We start from the raw sequence: 18891 nt of genomic DNA, 5'->3' as shown, positions 1-18891 counted from the left end.
CTAGTTTTGCAATATCTCATGAAGAATATTTCAATGCAACCTGCCATTGTGAAAATCTAAATGTCCACTTCTGAATGTATGCTGTGTACTGGACTCTGACTAGTTTAGGTATTTAAACTCCAATTTAAAACTGTACTTCTCAATGTATGCTGTGTACTGGACTCTGACTAGTTTAGGTATTTAAACTCCAATTTAAAACTGTACTTCTCAATGTATGATGTGTACTGGACTCTGACTAGTTTGGTTATGCAGACCTGTATCCAGTGTTTCCTTTTCTGATACATACTCAGCAGTATACTGTCTAATATTTAAGTACTAGTATGCTTACCAAAACCTTCACAGCACTAAGACAGTAGTCAGATTACCTTTAATACAATATAAAATACAATATTTGCAATTACTGTCCTTACAGGCTGAGATAAGCATAATGCAAGAGCATCTAGGCTGAGAGGCTGAGACCAAATTATTCTTAATAACATGCAGTCTGTCTGTTAGCCTGTTAGGCTGCCACTGAAAGGAGGTTATATAAGAATGCAGAGGAGGGCTGGATTTCAACAATTACACACAAGTGGCAGCCAAGAAACACTTGGCCACGCACACACACACACACACACACACACACACACACACACACACACACACACACACACGCACGCACACACACACACACACACACACACACACACACACACACACACACACACGCACACGCACACACACACACACACACACACACACACACACACACACACACACACATACACACACACACACACACACACACACACACATACACACACACACACACACACACACACACACACACACACACACAGAACGCAGGGGTGTGGGGCAGGGCTGTCTCCCCAGGAAGGAAGCCCGTTCCTCAGCTGGCACAGTGAAGAGGGCCAACAATCAATGGTAAAGTTTGACTAAATTCCAGTTGCATTTTTATTTATTTATTCTAAGGAAAAGTTTCCACTCCTACTTAATGTTTGGGCATATCAGTCAAAGTAAGTCCATTAAATAAACCATAATCATGCAATGTACGTGTTCTTTCAAGTGCATGCTCAAATATGTCTGTATTCACATGTGAGCGCAGAATTGCCTCTTGGGAAATCACAGACTATTCAGAAAATGCAAGGGTAAGAGGTAAACAGGGATGATGCCACAATAGTGGGCTGTCGGTCCGACTTCAGACTGAAACGCCCTCTGGTGTCACTCTTGGTGTCGGTTTTGTTGGTTGTGCCACCTTTCCACCGCCCAATCAGAGAGAAAGGAATTGCATCCTGGAGGGACAGGGTCACATGTTTTTGAAGCAACCAACCAGCCCTGTAAACAGCTCTCACTCACAGGAACACTGCAGACATTTTTTAAGTCATTGCAGTTTAATGTAGCTTGAAATTGCCATGTCGCTTTTTGCCGGGAACGAGTCTTCGTGGACCAGCAACCATGAAAGTAGCCATTCAGACACATTTGTTTGCACTGACCCAAAATTAAATATGGACTTACTCTCTGCAATGGTAAATTCTTCAGATCAAGCCCAGCTATGAATTAAAGGCAACTAACCAGTTAGGAATTTCAGCAGCCTTGTGGGAACTCAAGATGGCCGAACACATTAATGAAATAACTTTGTAAGGGCATTTCGATTGGTCCTCAGTGGAGTTGCAATGAACACACAAGCTGTCAGGTTAATCAAGGGCAAATCCATATCCTGCACCAGAAAACAGGCAAAGGTAATAATAAGCAAGCACTAAAACCAGTGAAACCAGTAATGCAGGTAAAGATGAACAAGCCTTTCCAACCCACCAGGGAACAGGGACTGTGCCCAGATGCTAGCAAGATGCAAACACGGGTGCTGATGAGTCTGAGGTTGCCACGGTGAAATGAGTGCGCATGGACCAATCAGGAACAGGAAAGCCAGTGTGGCATCTCAGAGGGTGGGCCAGGACTTCCTGAAAAAAAATTAAAAAAGAAATCAACCAAAGTGAACTCATTAATGCATCAATTATTCAACCCCATAAGCCTTATATGACTGCTCATATCTAAGTCATAAATGCTTTTAATGCTTATGTTTTCTATCCATATGCTTTAGGCTATCACTCTGTAGTTTGTAGGCCTACTCTGAAATGGTACATGCAAACTTTACTTGTGGTCCAAAACCTGAAGCTGTGTACCAATTTAGTTGAACATAAATCAGAAGGATGCCGTTCGTTTTCCAGGTAAGATAATTATTAAAGTAATAGTTTCTCAAATCTTCCCACATTCATTCTCTGTGGTCCGTAGGTTTGTCTGACTCAGCCCTGAGCCGGTGACTGAGCTCAGGACAGCTTATGACCAATATAGCTACATGCTGACACCAGGCTTGGGCAGTACATCACAAATACTGCATACGGCTTCCAGGATGGAATTAGCAACAGTAAAACGTTCCAAAATCACTGGATTAGAACACGTTCACAGTAACTCAGAGACTACACAGTTAGGTTGTATGGTCTAGTGATTCCACACACCCATGGACAACAGGACAGTCAGGGACAAGATGAGCAGTAAACAAACATCTGCATAAATATCAAACTACACGTAAAAAGGAGAGACTTCATTTACTGTGTGTAAACAAGGGCTGTAACCGTAAAATAAAATTTTCAGCTATCGTGTAAGAAGGTGTGGTTTGAGATCAGAAACAAGCAGAGGTAATAATTCACCAAGCGAACGGATGCCACCATGCTGGTACATGCATGACTGATGTGGGAATTAGCCGAACAGATGAAAGGGAATGATAAAAGCATGACATTTTCACACATTGCGCTAAGCCTTGCTACAAGTGCGGCGATACGGAGATTTAGTGTCCTGGTGATCTGCTCGCAGTACAAAGAATCTCTCCTCCTCTATTTTGGATGTGATTTCGAATCTTATGAAAGAATTCAGAGTGGTGACTGCTGCTCATTCTAACCACCAAATCCATAATGGAGCCCGTGTCATCATGACTCGGCAATATCTTTCCTCGTGAATTGTGAAAACAGGCTTTTGTTGTTGTGAAAGATGTGCAGCCTTTCATGTGTCTGTAATTATTGAGTCACAATAGCAGATCCCAAGGGAAACATATCCAATAAGTCAAACCGACCTCCAAGGTCATTAAAATGAACTCAAAGTTAATTATTTTCACATAGCATATGTTTAGATTTTACAACTCAGCTTAACTGAATCGCAGTTTGCCCTTGGATTAATCTGCTTGTTACCTGTAAAAAGAGGTGTTAGAGCATTTTCTTGGCTTTATAGCACATCTCACACTTCTGGCATATCGCATCTTTAAGAGGGTCACTATGACATACCGTACTTTAATGAACTGCAAAGTCTGGGCATTTTCCAATAGAAATTCTATTTTAACGGATGCCTGTCTATGAGGGCTGATCTATAGTCAGATGAGTGTGTGAAAGCCTGTTTGTGCCTGACATGGACACTCTCTCTCCCTGGCAGATCAGACCAACCGTGCGACATGTTCACAATCAATAGCAATCAATATTAAACACTACCACCTGCTAGAGTGTAAGGAGATCCAATCGAATGTGTGTGTATATGTGTGATTGTGTATGCGTGTGCATACGTGCGTGTGTGTGACTGTATATGTGTGTGCGTGTGTGTATGTTTGTGTGATTGTGTATGTTTGTGTAATTGTGTATGTGTGTATGCATGCATGTGTGTGTGTGTGTGTGTGTGTGTGTGTGTGTGTGTGCATGTGTGTGTGTATGTATATGTGGTGTTTGGGGTGGGGATAGCCAGTGATGTGTGGTAGTATGCCAGTGTCAGCCACCATCTGGAGTGTGTATCAAATTTTCAAAGTCAGCAGTTAAAAGGCTGAAAGTGATCACTATGCATATGGCACAGACTACACAGTAGTCTACATGCATATTCCTCTGAGTATGTAAAGAGCCTTGTCATTCTGCCTTTTTCACCTCAGATGCAGTCCAAGGAAATGAAGCCAACAGTGTTCATGTCCATTAGCGTCCAGCGGTAGACTTGGCCCACACTTAATGCTACCTTAAGCACTCTCACCAAATAAGTTACAACGTAATTACCCATGACACTGCGCGGCTAGACGTCTCGCAGCCTGGGACTGAGGTGGTGGACACGGAAGTCTAGACAAAAGTCTAGACTTTGTTGACCTCTCGGGAGTCCTCTGAACGCAGACAGCATTTCAAAGCCCTTTGGAAACAGCTGATTCTGTCCACAGCACACATAATGACCCCCATCAAAGCCATCAATAACCATAATGGGAAAACATTCATACTACACTTACCAGGATGAGGAACGGGGCTTTTACAAAGCACCAGTAGCTTCCTGTGTGTGTGCGGATACGCTGTGTGTGTGTGTGTGTGTGTGTGTGTGTGTGTGTGTGTGTGTGTGTGTGTGTGTGTGTGTGTGTGTGTGTGTGCACTCTTCTGTGTGACTCCTGTCCAAGAAACTTTGGGTTTACTTGGATTATGACACAGCAAAACTGAAATAGGTGACTCAACTCTTAGCTCAATGCTTGTCAGGTTACTTTGGTTGAGGCTGATGGACAATGCACACGACATGTGTGAAACAAAAGGACACACGAGCTGATATAATCACTCCTCAAAGTTTAATTCTGTGATGTGTTCTATAAATCACTGACCTGGTCTAGCAGAGGGACAGTTCACAGTATGAGCAAGACGTTGGCTAGTGTGAGATTTCACCGTGAGGGAAGCAAGCGTGATAATAACCAAGCCTCGCGTTCCAATTACATTAACGTTTATGGCATTTGACCATATCCAGTTTGTCTTTGGCATCCCCTTCATAGCAGCAACAACAGCAACAATAACAACAAACTTTTTTGCCATTCAAGACATAAACATGCTATGATAAATGACATTGTTTATGTAAGCTGCTAAAAAGGAAACACTGCATGCCTCATTCTTAAGCATAGATTTGGCAGACCTGTGAACAGTGATCTAGGTGCATAGACAAGCTAAAGTGTGAGGGTATAAAAGAGCTTGACTGATCTCAGAACAAGTCACCATGGTTGTGTTTTCAAGCTATTACCTTGATCATTTAAATCATTTGCATGATATGGCTCTGTAAAATTTTGTTTCTGAATGTTTTTCCTAAGAATTATCACTGATACTATCATGACTTAAAAGCCCATGTTATTAAGTGAAGTTCAAGATAATTTGAGGAATCAATCACACAAAACTGAGAAATTTTCCTTACAGCTGTATAAGAAGCACCAGGTTTGACAAATAAACTAAATCCTTGTGTCAGCAAAATGACATCTCAAAATGACAATGAGGGTTTCCAAGGAGAACCAGATCCAGAAGGCTTCCAGGCGTGTGTTTGGGGCCAAAGGGACAAGTGATTGGGCCCGAGGGGGCATGTGTTTGGGGCCGAGGGGGTGTGTGTTTGGGGCCGAGGGGGCATGTGTTTGGGGCCAAGGGGCGTGTGTTTGGGGCTGAGGGGGCATGTGTTTGGGGTCGAGGGGGTGTGTGTTTGGGGTCGAGGGGGCATGTGTTTGGGGCCAAGGGGCGTGTGTTTGGGGCTGAGGGGGTGTGTGTTTGGGGCCGAGGGGGCATGTGTTTGGGGCCAAGGGGCGTGTGTTTGGGGCTGAGGGGGTGTGTGTTTGGAGCTGAGGGAACGTGTGTTTGGGGCCGAGGAGGTGTGTTTGGGGTCGAGGGGGTGTGTGTTTGGGGCCGAGGGGGCATGTGTTTGGGGCCAAGGGGCGTGTGTTTGGGGCTGAGGGGGTATGTGTTTGGAGCTGAGGGAACGTGTGTTTGGGGCCGAGGAGGTGTGTTTGGGGCCGAGGGGGCATGTGTTTGGGGCCGAGGGGGCATGTGTTTGGGGCCAAGGGGTGTGTGTTTGGAGCCGAAGGAACGTGTGTTTGGGGCCGAGGAGGTGTGTTTGGGGCCGAGGGGGCGTGTGTCTGTGGCCGAGGGGGTGTGTGTCTGTGGCCGAGGGGGTGTGTGTCTGGAGGAGCAGGTGTCAGCAGCAGCGTGTAGTAACGGTGGTAAAAGCTAGATCAGAGACAGTGGACTCTCCACTGAGGCGATTCATAAGCCAGAGGAGCACATTAAAATATATATTTTTTCACGCTCATGAGCCAAATAAAGAATCTGTGAAGAATTCAGAGCTGGGAAGTTAGTCATGGTCTAAAGCAGGAGCAGCATTTTAAAGAGAGAAGAGAAACTGACATGTCCAACCATTCATTTTAACTTCTCTTTTACAGGATATTTAAAATGCATGGCATTGGCCTCCCCAACATTGTTCTTTGTTCCACTGTATTGTTGTTGTGATGGTAAACAGTACAGCTATGGTGGAGGAACTATGACCTGGGTAATGTTAAACGTTCATTACCTTCACAAATGAAAACACCCTCTCAGCTATCTCACCTCAGCAGCTCTTTGTAAACACATTCCTAATCGTTTGATCTAATTTACCCAGAACTCACTCTGAAAGTGTGATGAATAGCCGGTGATCAGAATCATAGTCAAGCGTATTCACAAACGGTGGGCTAACATCGGATCTAGCTAATAGTGTCCCTAAGCAACAGTTGCTCCCATAATGCACTACGTCATGCCTTTCACAAGATAGTTACAAGCTTATTTTCTTTATAAGACATATCTACCAAGGACAGGCATGGATTTATCGTAAAGCTAAATGTCTGAGCAAGCCGAAGCTTGAAATAAGATATAAGCTATGTTGAGCAATACACTTGTGGAATTAATTTTTCCCAACACCTGTGCAGTAAGTGCAGAAATGAGGCTCTGGGATTGGGACGTAAGGCTCAAGTCACCAGGGTTCTTCACTGCAGGAATGATGCAAGCAGACATCAATTCATTCAGATCTGATCTAATCTCCAAAAAGCACTGATTTGAGGATTAAGCAAATGCATGAGATCAAGATTCTGATCAGTGCTTGTACCGTTTAACCTCATATGAAGGATTAATTCGCCCTGACTGTGTGTGTGTGTGTGTGTGTGTGTGTGTGTGTGTGTGTGTGTGTGTGTTCGCACGCGCACATACGTGTTTATCGGTGACAGGCATTTGGGAGCCCTGCGGTGGGTTCTGGGTCATGTGACCTCCGGCAGGGTCGTGAAGACAGGCGTAACCATGCCTACCAGGCTGATGGATGTGAACACACTTTGCTCTCATGCAGACAGCTGCACCTGTTTCCCCTGCTCCCCTTATTGAGTCCATGAATCAATTTAATGAGAGACAGTGGGGTTCATGACTGAAAAATCCCAGTCTGCATCCGGTCCAGTATGCTTAGGTGTAAGCCCCGCCTCCCTCTCTGCCCCCTCAACCTCTATGCTACGCCTCTCACTGTCACCTGATCCTTTTTGGCTTAGATGTAAGCCACGCCCCCTCCCTGACCCCTCTACCTCAATGGTCCACCTCCCACTGTCATGTGGTCCACTGCTGTTGAACATCCTGTGCTCATCTTCGGGTTGCAGGTTGTCAGACAGGCCGCGCTCGGCACTTCTGTTCTGCTGGTGCTGTGTGAGTTATTAAAGCCATAAAACACACAGGGAAAAGACACAGACAGGGAATTCTATGATCCGAATTTATGGAATAAACAGTGCTTGTAAAAGTTGCAATTTTTCCCCCAATTCTTTGCCCACATTTTATCTGTATGCCTTTCTGTCTCATTTGGAGTGTTAGACATAAAAGCCTTCAAGGCTTTGCTTTAAGTTGCAGTTTGAGTTTCAGCTAATTCTTCTATGTATTAAGTCAACACAGAAGTTATGAATTTGACAGAAATTAGTAGGGTACAATTCTTGCAACAATTACCCAAAAGAGCGATTTAGACTGCATGAATTCTGTTTATGTCTGGACTGTTCTTTGTTTCAGTGGATTTGTTGCTAAAAACAAGACCCAAAGGGAAAACCAGGAGAGGTATAAAGATAGAGAGAGAGAGAGAGAGAGAGAGAGAGAGAGAGAGAGAGAGAGAGAGAGAGAGAGAGAGAGAGCGAGAGAGAGGGTTCCAGTGGAAATCATTACTGCACCAGTGACATGAGTGCCTGATTCCTGAATTTGCCCATTTGGGCTGCTGCGGTGGGCTATATGAGACAGAAGATCAGTATTCCACGCAGGATCTAAAGCCCATAACAGCTGTGCCTTGGGGTTACACACTTAATAACACCATCAGTCCACATTACCATTGCTTCCCATTAGAAATAAAGTCTTAGACATGTTGATTTAGCATTACTTTCTATATAACATAATATATTGGTGTCACACTTTCGGTTTCAGCTTGGTTTTGCGAACTGGGCACTGATGCTTCTGTGTCCTCGTCTGTCTATGTCAGTGCAGGCCACGCATGTCCTTGGCAACGTCTTTGCCAGCTCTGCCTACCCGGCGACGACCAGCACCTGTTGTTTGACACTTGTGTCATTACTTCACATATTAAAACATCTCGCCTTCTGGTTGTCTCTGGTCTCCGTGACAACTCGTTGTTGTTACGGTGTGTGACTTTAAGCTTTAGCCCATGTTCTGAGTCCCTGGATCTTGAATCCAGTGTCGGCGTGTTGCTTGTTTGCTTTTGCATGTCATTAGACTCTTGTAGCGCTGGTAAGTAAATTGCGGGTTGACGGCGCCGATGATTGCGGACAGAATTTTAAGCGCCGTGATCCCTCAAGATGATCCCTAGAGTACTTTTGCCTCTAACCCACTACAGTGCTACAGCGAGCCATTTAAATGGGATTAGGGCCCCTGCAGTTTGCCGTCCTTCTCGTGATTACAGCGTGTATCCTTATTGATCTGAAAATTTGCCAACGCAAAACACCCTCTCCACACTGCAGCAGCCACACTCTCCTCTTAACACGTGTAATTTATCACCGTGTGCTTTTGCGCGAAGATGGATGTGCGGAGAGAATCTGGGTCCGGCAGGACGGAAGTGAGTGAGGTCACACCCCACAGCTTCTGAACTTCCAATGACTTTGAAATGAATCCACTGTGCCGTTACAGGAGCTACAGCTACAGCTACAGCTACAGCTACAGCTACAGCTACAGCTACAGCCCATACCCACAATCCCCATCATTTTACAGCAGCTCAAAATGGCCTATTGTGTTCCGAACGGGTCTGAACCAGAGGAAGCCTGTGAGAGGAAAGATCCCGGCCATTTGGATAGTGGATATGCCACTTTCAATATGATGGAGGGGTGATGCTTTAGCACCGCACAGCAGGTAACGCTATAACCAAGGGAACTGTCCATGCCTGCTTGATAAACTGTCACAGGTATTTGCGCTAAAGGTGGCTGATGTACAGTGCAGCTGTTCATTACGTAGTGTGCTGCTGCATGCCCTTGGGCTGAAGATCATTTAAATTAGGTGTGCTATCCAATACAGTCCCTGCAAAATCAGACCTTCCGAGCCTCTGGGTTTCTTCCTCTCTGTCTCCGCATGCGAGTGTATGGCACTGCGGACAGAAAGCCTGACTGCCAACCAGGAGAAGCTCTCAAGAGCCTTGAAAGAAAACACAAAAAAGGAGATAGACAACAGACAGGAAGATGCGAGATGCCCTGCTGGGGTTAGACACTCCATTCATTTCTCTTCATCAGGCCAGAGCTTTGGGGGTAATGGGGCAATAGAGTGCCAGTTCCCCATGGCTGTTGTAGCGGAACACGAGCTTAGCATGGAAAACCAAAACATGGACCAGAGAGAGAGAGAGAGAGAGAGAGAGAGAGAGAGAGAGGGGGGGGGGTTAAGAATCTACTAGATAGCTCTTGATATCCAACAAAATCATGTGTACAATCAGGATCCTGCAGTAATGGCAGTGGGTTGGTGAGTGAAGGTCCCTGTGCCACAGTGTGGACTAAACTCTAATCTAAGCTGGTCCTTAGAGAACCAGAGGAACATAGTGCTATACATACAACTCTGAAGCACAGTGCTGCTCCTGTGCTGTGATTGGCTACGTCGAGTGTTTTAAAAAGATGTACACACACTTCTTTCTTTGGTTGTTGTTTGCGTCCCGAGCATGTAAACAAATAGATGAATCAACGCTTCTTGTGCGTTTGAAGTCAAAGGCCAGAAAAATGCTGCAGGCATGGACGTCATAGCAACATGAGCAGCAATAACACGATGCAAAACAATCCTTGTTACACCTTAGTCAGTAACTCCCAATCTGTGACCAAAGGGGCCAAATCAGAGCAGGCTTGATTTCTTGATTTGACAGATAGAGGTAAACAGTGTAATCAGTCTGTTTCTTTCTGCTCTGGTGGTGAGAAATTCACTGGAATGCAACAACTTTTGCAACTTTTTGTGTAAAGGACTTTTTAAACAGATTTGCATGTGTGCGTGCATGTGTGTGTGTGTGGTGTGTGTGCGTGTGTGTGTGTGCAGTGTGTATAATTTGTCTGTGTGTACAAGAGTGTGTCTATATTACACAAGTGTTTGTGTGACATCTATTATTGCATTATTACAATCATAAATATGCCTCACCACATTGGAGGCTATTAAGACTTGAGCAGTACTAATGTACCAAAGATACAAACTATGTGATTGACCAGTTAAACATTTGAAAGCAGCAGGCAACAGTTCATAATTGACCAAATATACGTGTGCTCTGCTGTGCTGAGTGAAACGCACCACAGCTGTCAAACATGCGAAAAAGGCAGATGGGTCATAGGTCATACACTCTCAGAAATAAAGGTACATGAAGGTACAAATACTGTACTTTGAAGAACAAATCTGTACCCCATCAACAACTGTACTTTTAAAGGTACATATTTGACCTTGCACAGTACTGTTTAGTACCTCTATAGGTACAAAGCAGTGAAAGGTACACAAAAGTACTTACAAATAGTTTTTATGTTATATTACTTGCAATAGGAATTTATTTAAGTTAATTAACAAAAAATTAACTTCTAAAAAATATTTAAGGACACACTGTCTAAGATTAGTTTATAGTTTATAGAGTAGGCCTAAATAAAAATTGATTTATACAGTACACTACAATACACAAAAATGTTAAATGTAGGGGTTCACAAATGTGGAAGAGCAAAAAATATGCCTCATTTGAATGCATAAATGTTAAATACTAAAGCATCTTCTTAGCTTTGAGTGTGATCATATATTTGGCAAGTTCAATCATACAAGCAAAAAAGGTTTGGTTCCATTGTATTTACATGTATGAATATGGAATTTAACTTTTAATAACAAAATGTAAAAATACTTTCCTTATTTAATTTTTTATTGCTATAAAATGCATTTCTTACTTCATTTCTCCCCTTCCTCATAAATAAATATACCAAATAAAATCAATATATGTATGAATAACATATTTGGTAGCAATTTTGCAGGAAGAGTCGACAGTTACAATGTTAAGTTTGTATCTCTTGAGAAAATTTGTGCCAGACAGAATCTTTATATTAATTTCAGAGTAGATTCTCTCGCTTTGTTGTTGGTAAGGTTCTGTTCATACCACACTCTCTGGGTCAGTTAATAATCACTTAGCCAATCAGTGCTCCGTAGCAATCTGGCGCCATTTCATGAGACTTCTCGCAGGGCTCTCAAGTGTCACGCATTGAGCGTGTGACACACGCATTTGACCGTCTTCACACGCTCACACGCCACACCTCCGATTCCACACGGCGAGAAAAAAAATCTAGTTTATTTACCTCCGATCCATATCTATGTCCACAGACGTAATTTGGGGTGGGGATGACTTTTTCAAAAGCCGGTTGTGGTCCCCCCCAGTTTTTACGGTTAAAACCAAATATTTAAATAGCGACGAATCCATGTCCCCCCCACTTTTGAAATCAAAATTACGTCCATGTCTATGTCGCCCTCCACTGGCGATCGATCGCGATATACAACGTATACAACCCCCCCCCCCCCGGTCAACAACCGACGTTCGCTGGCTCATCAAAATCATTTAAAGAATATATATTTTTTGTGGTAATAACGTGAACATGACTGTTAATTGTATGCCTCATTCAGACCTTTGACAGCAAGATGGTGATGTGTCCCTTCCTGTCCTGAGGTGCATGTGTGATCCAGCACAGGACGGCCTCAAACACCACATCTTCCTGTTTGACGTTGAGGTCGTCCTTCTCAATGATGTCACACAGCTGGGTCAGCGGCAGCTCCAGGAACTCTTCTGACACACGTGCAACCTCTTCAAAGTGGTGAAGGATGAACAGGTGGGCTTTCTCCCGCAGGTCCGGGCACCAGTAAGTGTCAGCCAGTTTACAGATGCCTATGCAGTTCTCCACACCCAGCTGAGCTGTAACGTTTCACTACTGAGAAACGGACGCAAATGCGAGAGAGAATCCAATTTATTGGATGAGACACTCTGAGCCTTTTGGAGGCGAACTGTGCCAACCCTTAATACACGCGAACGGTGAGGCATGTTAAACACGGAACAGCAGTACTGTAACAGATACGTAGTATTAACTCGAAGCCTTACATAGGCCAGTCGTGTCGACCCAACGACACAACATAAAACACAACTCACAAACAAAATAACATACACATCCCACGTAAAACAAAACATCCAGAAACTCACTTAAGCACTAACATCAGAACATCCAAGTAAAACAAAAGTAACATGAAATGAATCGAAAAGAATAAATCCACAGAAACACAGAGATACAGAAGTGTAAAGCTAAACTCCTAGCCTGATGAATGCACGACCGGACCAAGGACCGAAACGTGAAAACACTATACAGCACGTGCATGCACACAGAAGCCCCGTGGATAATAAATCGCTCAGCAAACCCAACAACCCCAAAACCTCAAGGATTAAAAGCGATAAACCACCCAACCCAATCCTTGGTGGCGACGACCACGAAAGCCCGACACGTCAGGAGAACACGACTCAACGACCAGAGACTAAAACAGAAACAACACCGAACCAGACAGACTGCATCTAACCACGGAGAAGCGGTGAGACCAAGCACGGGTAACGAACAGGATGACTCACGCCAGGAGATTCGACATCGGAGAATATAACTTGGTAGTAATCAGCCGAGAACTCAAAACAGCTGAATGACTCTAGGAACAAAACTAACACAGAGGGCTACCACTTCACAAAGACTACTGAAACATAAAAAACAGAGGAGACGGAACATGACAATGTAACATGAGCTTCTAGGATCTGGCAGCAGGAACGTACGAGGCCCGAGACTAAGAACTGGTCCTCCACATTGTCTTCATTTATGGGCACTGAGAGTAATCAACGATCAGCTGCATCATATGGGGGGAGACGCCAGGGATGTCGTAGATGCGCTTCTCTGGAGGGCTCCAGCCACTGGTGAACAGTGTCCTGTGGAGGAAGCAGGTCACCCTTAAATGTTTGAGTTTGTAATTTGATGCCTTTGGAATACATTTTTTTAAAATCTGTTTATTTATTATTCTTCTGTTCTGGATCATGAAGTGGGCTCTGGGGGAAATGTAGTTTCATGGGTTCACTGTGATCACAAATAAAAGACATGGACTTGTCTGTGGCCTCTTTCTTCCACACCACGCCACAATATAACAAGTGTTTAATGGAAGGAATGGAGGAAGAGGACTACCCTCCCTCCGTGGGCTCTTCTTCCGCAGACGACAACGGTGGGGGCGAAGGGGAATATCCCCCCTCCTTATACTCCGCTCCCGCCGTCGACTACGGGGAAGGTGAGGAGGACTACCCTCCGTCCGTGTGCTCGGGCGTGTCCGAGTACACGGACAGTGAGCCTTACACGGAAGACGAGGGTAGCCCGGTGGCATCAGAACGCTCCGTGAGGACTGTTAAAGGGAGAACTTGGACCCATACGAGGGGAGCGCTAGGAGGAGGAGGAGGTCCCTACGACCTACCAGGAGGGGAGAACAGTCGCGCTGCACCAGGCACGTCCGCCAGCCGCACTGCACCGGGCACGAGGGTTCGCAGTGAGGGCAGGAGGGGGACTGCCCACCGCAGCACATGCAGCTCCCGACCTCTCCCCTCTCATCGCTCTCCTCCTGGCGCGTAGCCTGGCGCCTGTTACGTGTTTGTATGTCCCAGTGTTTGTGAGTCTTCCCGTGTGTATACCAAACCCATTTCTCCCGTTTGTTCCTCTATCTTTAATGTTCCTGTGTGTATGTTTGTGAACGTCCTGTCCAACTTGTCTAACGTTTTCTCCCCTGTATTCCCAGGGAGGGTGTGCTAGGCGATTCGTGACGGACGCTTCGCCAAGGGCAGTCACCTCCCAGACGCGTCGGACTGAGCGCGTCGGATCCGCCCATCGTCGTGGGTTCGGGGCACTCGGTCCTGTTGGCACCCCGGGACGGGTAGTGCCCTTGGAGGGGGCGTCTGTCACGTTGAGGACCCCGGCCCCTCCCTTTTGGGCGTGTGTGAACGTAGTCCACGTGCTTTGTCTGCGTCAGTGGATCTCCGTGGTTATGGTTGTGTCATGTGATAATCCGTCTCACCTGTGAATCGTCTCGTGATCACATGGGGCTAATGTGGTTTGTCTATTTAATGTGCGTTCGCGCAGTGTCCTGTGCTCGTCGTTGTCTAATGTTTACACGTTCTGTATTGCAGTATATGTTACTCGTGCACTATATTGCGCAATCATTGTTACAATTAAAAGTGACGTCGATGAAAAGAAGGATCTGTGTCTCATCCTTCCCTGCTCCCCCGCGCGTCACATTTAATTTAATAAATTTGGAACTCTTGGTATGTAAAACTTACATTTTGAGGTTCACATGGGCAAGATAAATTATCTGAACAAGATATAATAAGTTAGCATGGCAACATACATTTTCTGAACAAGATATAATAAGTTAGCATAACTTGAATCATTTGGAATTATTTGTAGGCAATAGCCTACTTAAAATCTGAAGTTTATATACCTGTGAAAAATAAATAATTGGAGCAAGAAATAATAAGTTGGCTCAACTGTGAGTGAATTTCTTAAAAACTTAAGAGTTTGAGTTGGTATAAAAACTCAAAAATCGAGTGAGGTAAGTTGCCTTGAAATTTTGAATTTTCTCAACTTTTTCATTTTTACAGTGTAGAGAGGTTCTGTACAGAGGAATGGGCCCAGGACTGTGATCTAGACAGGTTCTGTACAGAGGTGTGGGCTCAGACTCCTTGTCCTGGGCTCTCCCACTCCAGCTAGCATGACTGGTGAATGGCTGCTGTTATGTTGGCATAGGGAGGCAGATTCTGGAGGCTACATACTAAAATACTAAATGTAGGATTGCCTCACTTTTTATCTGATTTTGAGAATGATGATCACCTTAGTCACTGAAATTTCACTGGAAGGTTATTAAGGAAGATTCTAAATCTAATCATGAAATCAGACTTTTAAACTCTTAAGGTAATATTAAGTTATTTTCCATTTATGGAAAGAAAAAAATTCTCTTATATCCAATACATTTGGGGTTAATAAAAACTAATAACAATACAATCTTTTTTAACACTAGAAATGAACATCTTTATGTCAACCTCTGAAATAGGCCTCTCTCACCTGAAATAGTCGCTACAGACACACAGGATGTTCTTGTGAGCACTGATCTCTACACCATTAACCTTGAGCACCACGTCACAGAGCTTTCCCTCCATACGAAGTTCATTGAAGACTTCCATTCGCTCCATGTGATGTCGCCTGTGGGACACCTCTGCGTGGTCACTCATTCTAACCAGTTTTGGACTTAAGAGAATTCTAATAGCCACACAATACTCAAGAGAGTTGTTTGGCCTAATTTGGGCAATACTCTTCAAATCTTGATATTCTTACGTTGTGTGTTTTTCTCTGTGTATGTGTGTGTGTGTGTGTGTGTATGTGTCTTCCAATTTTCTAATAAGGGCGATACTCTGCAACCTTTGGGACTGTGAGGCAGGCGCTATAGGCCTAGAGACGGGGAAAGTGGGGGTAAATATGTGATAGGGGTCTGTGGAGTATTCACATAGCACTGCATTACGGCTGCTGTTTGGCAGAAAATTGTAGATCTATTTACCCATGGGAACGGTCAGCCTTCATTTTGTGTCTGACAGTTCAGGAATTGGTGTCGAACTCCAAGCCGAAATGTGGAGGTGCCACATTGCAGAACAGACCCATTACAACGTCACCTACTGGTCCTGGAGCCCCCTGTATGCAAAAGGAGGAGAGTCGTCCACACTCGATTTGGCCGGCCAGCCTTAAGACCAGAGAGGATCGCACTTTTCTGCTTCCTCCAGCCGTGATGCAAGTGTGACAGCGTGAAAACCGCGCGGCTATTTTGTGCTGTTTTAGAAATGGGACCGTAAGAGAAACTTCTGGTGCAATTGGGCAGAGTGTGTTGAGTAAGCGATTGTTGGTAAATGCTGGTGGATGTTGGGAGTAGCAGTGGGTGCTGCTTTGTGATGCACCGGAGGAGGCTGGGACAGCCCTGCAGGCACTGAGAGGAGGTGGAGCCTGAGGTCATGAAGGAGGCGGGGCAAGGGTCTTGATGTCATAATAATGCATGTCACTTTTGCATGTTTGTATATTGGGGCCTTATTTGAATATTCACTACAAGTAATTTTTATGTGTGATGTGTGTGTGTGTAGGTGTGTGTGTGTGTGTGTGTGTGTGTGTGTGTGAGAGAGAGAGAGAGAGAGAGAGAGAGAGAGAGAGAGAGAGAGAGAGAGAGAGAGACCCAGAATGACAGTTGGTTCTCTGAAGAAAATTAAGTCATCCCCCTGCTGCTCTCTGTGATGACACACACTTTCAACCATGCTCACACACTCTCACACACACTCACACACACCCACAGAGAAACACACCCGCCATCATGGTCATCTGGAGTGCAAGGCTTGACTTTCTTCTCCAAGAATTTCTTCTCGAAGATGGATAATATATGAAATAAAAAACTTCCAACGAACACAGTACAACTAAGTCCATTTAAGCTCTTTTTAAAGCTATTAGCTAAGCAAACACCCACACAGACACACACACAGTACACACAAACCAACACATACAAACAAACATGCAGCAACAATGTCTGCCTGAGTCTCAGTCTGTTCTCAGCACCCCATGTTGCTCCGCCTGACAAACAGATCTTCATCTCTTCCGGAGCAGTCAGCCACAGGACAGCAAACAAGCATAAACACCTCCGTAATGAGGAAACCCAATCACGAGTCCTGGCTGCAGTCTGCTACCTCCGCGTTCTGGAGGAGATGTTTCATCCCCCTCTACTTCAGGGAACCTGTTCGTTGTGAGTGTCTTTGGGGCAACACAACAGCTAATTGAGAATACCGCGTTTGCTCTGCCAAACCAAGCCAGCACCATGACTTACACACCAACATTTGCTCCATGCTTGATGGGCGTTTAAAAGCAGGAAAATGAAGAACCGATATTGCTTCAGAAACTGTAGCTATGACACATCAAATCCTGTTGACTGAATTGCAATGTCAGCTCTAGGCCTACAGACATTTTTTCGATGAATTTGTGATGATATAAGATATCCAATTATTTGTTCACACTCCATCTGCTGATGCCGTAAACAATTTTAGATATTCTCACAGTTTCTGAGCCTTTTAGTATTCATAACGTTGGAACAAACCTGCCCACTACTGGATGCATTTGGGTATTGCATCTGATTTTAGCCGGTAAAAGGGTTCTCAGGTCTTCCACTGCCAAAAACTCTCACTTGATGTTCAAGAATGTTTTAAAGTAAACAGTAGTTGTAATGTGGTACAGACACATATGTAGGAATCAAATTAAATCTAGGTTAAAAAAAAAGTTCAGAAAAAATAGATCACATCACAACTATACTTCACAAGTTTTAGTTTTTGACGACTGCTAACGTGCGTTTGTCCAATCTGTAGTCACATTTTCAAAACTCCAAACACAGTGAACACAACATCAGCTTTCAGTGGCTATACTATTAGTTCAGTTCATGTTGTTATGGCACAAAATGCAGTCATTTTACATGTTTTTATAATGCTTAAATTTTCTATACACACAAGGTTATCCAATAACAAAATTCTGGATCGTTTTTGTCTTATTTACAATTGCTTGTACACAGCATGCCAAAAATGAAAACCTAAGGTTCAAAACCTTAAATATCGTATAAAATGCCAAGTTCTGCAAAAACAAAGGCAGCTGAAAAGTTATTACTGTTGTACACATTTTTTGCACATATAGATAAATGAAGTATAGTAGGTATATAAAATATGTATATGTATATATATATATATATATATATATATATATATATATATATATATATATATATATATATATATATATATATTTATAAAAAGTATTAAATGAAGTACAGTAATGTACCGGGTCAGAGAGGAGCAAATATAACAATTTGTCCTGCAATCTCAAATGCTGGTTTGGTCCTTCACAAATGCCAGATTGGTCCCTATAACAGTGACCTCCTTCTTTCGTTTTTGAATGAACTCTACCAACAACTGGTTCCAGAAGCAGAAAGGGAACAGGTGAGAGGAAACACGAGGACATTTGTGATGGGACGATGTAGCATTTTATCATTCTCATGTCATCACAAACTGGTTTATAGACCATCCAAGAGTGATGTCCCTTTTCCTCCCGCCCTACTCGCCTTTCCTCAACCCCACTAAGGAACTTTTTTCAGTCTGGAGGTGGAGGGTGTATGATCATCGGCCCCATGACCAAATGTCCCTCCTGAATGCAATGGATCCCGGCTGCAGAGACATTTCAGCTGAAGACTGCCAGGGGTGAATAAGGCATACCAAGCTTTTCTTTCCCAGGTCCATGGCAAGGGCCAACATCAGATGTGATGTGGATGAAAACATGTGGCCAACTGCTGAAGAAACTGCTGAAGGCCGTTTAGATTAGACCTAACAAGACTGTTCAGTTTTGTATTCTGTTTTTCCCCCTTGTGTGGCTGTTTTTGTATATGTGTATTTTTTTGTATGTGTGGGACCATGGCTAATTATGTTTACAATTACGATAATTATTTTTTG

General features: G+C 44.0%; 1 protein-coding gene across 1 annotated transcript; it reads right to left on the bottom strand.

Annotated features, from left to right (window-relative positions):
• Positions 1–11944: 11944 nt before the first annotated feature.
• Positions 11945–15609, bottom strand: LOC143508673 (kelch-like protein 10). The gene is given in 4 exon segments (XM_076997334.1): positions 11945–12229; positions 13093–13181; positions 13184–13275; positions 15443–15609. Coding segments are annotated over 4 exon segments (633 nt in total).
• Between the last annotated feature and the right edge of the window lie 3282 nt (positions 15610–18891).

The sequence above is a fragment of the Brachyhypopomus gauderio genome, chromosome 2 (assembly GCF_052324685.1).
Source record: "Brachyhypopomus gauderio isolate BG-103 chromosome 2, BGAUD_0.2, whole genome shotgun sequence".
NCBI classification, from domain to species: domain Eukaryota; kingdom Metazoa; phylum Chordata; class Actinopteri; order Gymnotiformes; family Hypopomidae; genus Brachyhypopomus; species Brachyhypopomus gauderio.
This window is presented reverse-complemented; position numbering and strand designations above follow the sequence as displayed.